This window comes from Mus caroli, chromosome 15 (assembly GCF_900094665.2).
Source record: "Mus caroli chromosome 15, CAROLI_EIJ_v1.1, whole genome shotgun sequence".
NCBI lineage: Eukaryota > Metazoa > Chordata > Mammalia > Rodentia > Muridae > Mus > Mus caroli.
In genome coordinates, this window is record NC_034584.1 from 30,566,781 (window position 1) to 30,571,873 (window position 5,093).

General features: G+C 35.3%; 1 protein-coding gene across 4 annotated transcripts in view; it reads left to right on the forward strand.

The window, feature by feature from the left end:
* Positions 1 to 5,093, forward strand: part of Vps13b (vacuolar protein sorting 13 homolog B) — a 543,216-nt gene that overhangs the window by 256,841 nt on the left and 281,282 nt on the right. For all 4 annotated transcript variants that reach the window (XM_021183993.2, XM_029469591.1, XM_029469592.1 and 1 more), the window contains exons 26-27: positions 3,160 to 3,331; positions 3,856 to 3,970. In XM_021183993.2, the coding sequence (XP_021039652.1) occupies positions 3,160 to 3,331; positions 3,856 to 3,970 (287 nt within the window). The remainder of the gene's footprint in view (positions 1 to 3,159; positions 3,332 to 3,855; positions 3,971 to 5,093) is intronic.

Below are 5,093 nucleotides of genomic sequence, written 5' to 3' on the forward strand. Positions count from 1 at the left end.
GTTGTGGGTAGCTGGCGGGTGTCAGCTGACCCTGCCCCGGTACTGGTCAGACCAGAAGAGCGCTAACTAGATTCTAACAATTGTTTTTTTAAGTAAAACTACTTGTAGGATTGCAGATGATTGAACCTTTGCCGAGTGAGTGATATTTTCTATTCTGCAAATGCAGCTTCAGCTTCCTGTGCTTGTATTTCTGTCATGGTAAACTGGGAAAATGGGTGAGATTTAAGTTCTCCGCTTAAAAGCTGATTTACTGAAATTGAGAGAGCAAAGGTGCATGAGACCCAGCAGGCCACTTGTTACTGCTGACTTGAGTACAAACAGCAGTGGAAGTGTTTAGCCCTTGGGGAGCTTGTGTGGTTGAATAAGAATGTTGAAGTTATTTTGAAAAGAAGAGTAGCAGTGTGGCCAACCATGATCTTCCCTGAGCTGTGCAGCAGTCCTAGAATAGAGGGCTTTGTTAGAATAGAGTGTTTGTTCCTCCAAATGAACCAAGATAAATTTACCTAGAATAAATAAACTCAGTGTGTTGGTTAATTTTCCATGAACTTTTTATTTTAAAATTGGACTAAGGAGATGTGGGAAAATAGTTCAACATTACCATTTTGGGTCCAGTTTTCACTATAGACTTGTTAAATAAAGAATGAAATTAATGTAGAAACATGTTTAACAATATCACAGCAAATGTTTTAAATCAAAAAAGAAAATTGAAACTACATGACAGAGTAGTATAAAATTTTTCTCAAGAGTGCTTACTAAGCTGGAAGCCACAGTCACAAGATTCTTCTCAGGATACCCAGGAGTGTTTAAAAATGACTAGATGCCGTTTTCTGCACCTGTCATCCATGGGGTATGCTCTTCCTTAGAGGATTTGATTAGGAGTTGTTCTAGAAGCTATCTCTTTAAAAATGCATAATAACTACACTGTGTCATCTTTTATTGATTTGACTTTGTAAAAAGTATCTGCTTTCGAAATAGTTTGTTCTTTTTATTAGATGTTATGTTAGACAGCTAACCAAATATAAAATTTCTGAAGCTTCTTAAATTATAAAAATTTCAGCTGTGATAAATTTAAGCTCTACTATTCAGTAGAAATATGAAAAAAATAACCCACAAACAGTTTTTGATCATGTTTGGGACAAGGAGCTAAAAATTTCCCATCACAGTAAGTCCCAGGACACTAGTTCTTTTGCTCTGCTTGGCCACACCTTCCTTGTGAGCTTTTGCAGTAAAGGTTGTCACTGCCATAGTCCTTCACTCTTGTTCTTCTGTTTTTTAAGCTATAGGAGAGAAGATCAGATAAAACACTTCTGTAGCATTTTCTAATTATCTGGCCAGGAAGGCATGTCTGCAGGATAGAACATGGCTTCTCACTCTTGTGTATGAGGCTTTAGTTATGCCTCTTGCCTTCAGGTATGGTTGATCTAGAGATTAGTGGCTTCTGCTTTGACTACCTACCAGGAGAAAATAACACATTAACCACTATTACATGCCTTCTCAAAAGTTCTACGGGACATTTTGCTCTTGCATTATTACGTAGGAAATAAACATTTCATTTAAGACATTCAAATCAATAAGGAGCCATGAGAGATTATGGATGTATGAAAGTACTGGTATCCCACAAGACACCCCACAACCAAGTTCTCAGCCCCAGAGGGACAAATGCAGGGAATGAGAAACAGGAGATAGAGGTGTAGGGAGAAGGGAAAGGGAAAGAGAGGAGAGAAAAGGGACAGGAGACGGGGAAGGATAGAAGGGCACAGGGCTGCCTCTGAGGAGAGAAGGGACAGAGTGGTTTGTAAGCAGTTTATAAAGGCAAAAGGGGGAACCCCTGAGTTCATTAATTTTGATTGCACATGTTAATCAGGGCAGCCAAAACAGGACTTTTCATTGCTAGACTTAAATATTTTGATAGTTGGACCTTGGTAGTCAACCTCAGAAGGAAGACGTGGCCAAGCAAGAGTATAGAAACTTTGCTAACTAGCATTAGGAATATAAATGTTTTAGCTAGGGAGAGGAAAGAGAGGGTAAAAGGGCAAAATCTATTGAGGCCTCTTAGACCTCCTCAGTGCATGCAAATGAAAATGTGTGTTATGTTGGAGAAATGACAGAATGAGAGAGGCAGGAGGAAAGATACAAACTCAGAGTTGATTAATATCCATTTATGAAGTGTTACCTTTATGCTCTTATTTAGTCTAGATTCTAAGGATTCAGTATCATAAAAACTAATTTATGAAGGAGGTAATGGACTCTGGAAAGTCCTTATTGTAGTTTATCATGCTGCCGACTAGACTCAACCTAATGAAGTAGATATAGCTTACAAATGCATCTTCTAACAAGTCAACATGCTATATTTGCTGTTTCTGTCCAGCTTTACATGCACAGCAGTGAAGTCCTAGCAGCATCTTTTCCTTCATCTGAGAGGAGAGCTACGGAACTCTAGTTTAACTTCAAATAAAAGGTTTTATTTTGTTCTAGGCTACTAAAAGCTTTTGAAAAAGAAAACAAAAACAAAAACACCCATCAAATCTTTCACAGCAAACTTGCTACCATGGAATTTAGGATCTTATCCAAGTTCAGTATATACCTATGAAAATTGAATAAGCTCATATGTTATTCTTTTAGATTTCAGTCATAGAAAACATTTCATGAATTCTAACCTAGTATAACAAGAGAAAATCTTTCTTGATTTTTACATTGTACAAATCACTTTGTTCCATTTTTTTTCTAAATTTATTTATAAACACCCAATGTGTATGTGAAACACACATTTCTCCTGTGAAGAGTTAGAGGGTAAATGTGGTATTCAACTGCTCTGTAGCAACTAGTCATCTCCATCAAAAGCAGCAGTGGGCAGTACATGACTCCTTGACTGTGACCGTATAAAAATGCGTTCCTAGGCAGCTGGCCAGAACCCTTGGCTATTTGGAGATCCATGGTCTAAGAAAAGCTCTAATAGTATGCACCTACATTATAACTGTATAAATTGCTTGAATAGTGTATGCTTATAATGCTTAGTTTGGTATGTTTGCAGTACCATTTATATTATCAGACTATTTAATATGGAAAAGTTAAAATCATTTTAATTATAAATTTTATTTTATGTATTTTTGGTTGAGTATCAACATTTGAGTTTGTTTGTTTGTTTTCTCCTTATCACAGGGAGATTCGGTTCAAGCTGGTGATGATTCGCCATTCTCAGACTCTGTTACCTTGGAACAAACTACCAGTAACATTGGTGGGTCCAGCGGCCGTGTTAGTCTGTGGATGCAGTGGGTGCTCCCCAAAGCTACTGTAAAGCTCTTTGCGCCAGACCTTGAAAAAAAAGGCACAGGTACAGGAGTATTTTTCTTTCTTATTATAAAGATAAAAAATATATATATTACTGCTTTTAGAAGAAACAGTAGGTATAATTTTCTTCAGTGTTTTCATTTATAATTAGCTCATATTCAAGTATTTTGATTTAAGAATGTTGCTACCATTGAAGCTTATTTGTACTTATTCTCTTTGACTTTATAAATTCTAATTTTGCTTTTTGATAATTAAAATTCACCTAGAAGGTATGAGTGACATACTCTGAGCATAGCAGTGCATTGCATTGTAAGTATTCAGAGATCCTTGGCTGGTAACACATTTATCTGTTCAGTAATAACTCTGGTCTTCCTAACTTGAGATATATATATATATATATATATATATATATATACCTACCTTCTCTTAACATTAAGGGCCCTTTAGCACTAATGTTGCTTATTAACATAGAAGCCTATTATCTTTCTGCCCTTTAGGTGGTCAGGATGGGAGATTTCTGTTGATTATGAGGAACTCTCTTGCTGATGAGCGTGTTTCTTTTTGCAGAGGTCTGCATGGTCAGTGAACTGGAAGACCTCAGTGCGTCCATAGACGTGCAGGATGTGTACACCAAAGTCAAGTGTAAAGTAGAGAGTTTCAGTATCGACCACTATCAAAGCAGGTCAGTGATGGGGACAGCTGCAGGAGCGCTGGGCTTGTTAGAGCTGCTTACAATACGGATGTTCCTGTTCTGTAGTTACACTCTCAGAGAAGGCCTCACAGATGAAGTTATTGTCTTAGTAGTCTTTCATTCGTATCCAATAAAACTTTATAACATGGCATATAGCTCTCCATAAACATCCACAGGACTGCTTTTACAAATACCTCACGAGTGTATGCCATGTGTTAGAGCTTTGCTAAGATGGGCACAATTAACATGTCTGATTGTCGTTACGTACTTTGATCTGCTTGTTCTGTAGCCTGCACTGAGGGGGAACACCTGTTCATGCCCCTTAAACTTTGAGGAGACTTCTCTTTTGTTATAAATCATATAAATGTAATAGATGAATGTAAAACCACATTATTCCCTATGTATCACAAGTAAGATTATATTAAAATATTGTTTGTAATAGATATTTTTCAGTGTTATAAAATGAAACACCATTAGTGTTTCCTAAATAAAAGTACAAATTTTCCCTTTTTTGAATTTATAGTGTAACTAAGAGTTTTATTCTTAATTTGAAATATAACACACATACTATAAAAATCTAAAGATACTTTTAAAATATTTTAAATAGTATTGTATTTTCAGTTTCATGGTAATTTCCCCTAGAAATAGTCTTAAGACATATTTTCTTAAGAGATTCATAATATGTATCAGTTTAAAAATTTTTATTGTGTAGCTATGGGTGCACAATGTCTTTTTGTACATGTACAGGTCTGTAATTACATTTTCAAAAATTTTTTTGCAAACATATCTAGTTTTACTTTTATATTTGTCTTTTCTCACATGTCATACTTAATATACCAATATGTACAAATCTATGATAGATAGCTGGAAATTATCATTATGAAATATACAGTATGTCAGTTGCTGTATTGTAGAACTTGTTATAATATTATCTTAATAATCAGGTTGTCATTTCATTAATATGATCTCATATTAACAATGAGTGGTTAATTGGCATTTGATGATTTTTTTATTTCTTTAACTTCTTCCCAGTACAATATATTTAAAATGAAATGATTTTTCATGTAATATATCAATTGAAGAGCTGAAGCATTTTCTGATATGAATATTATAT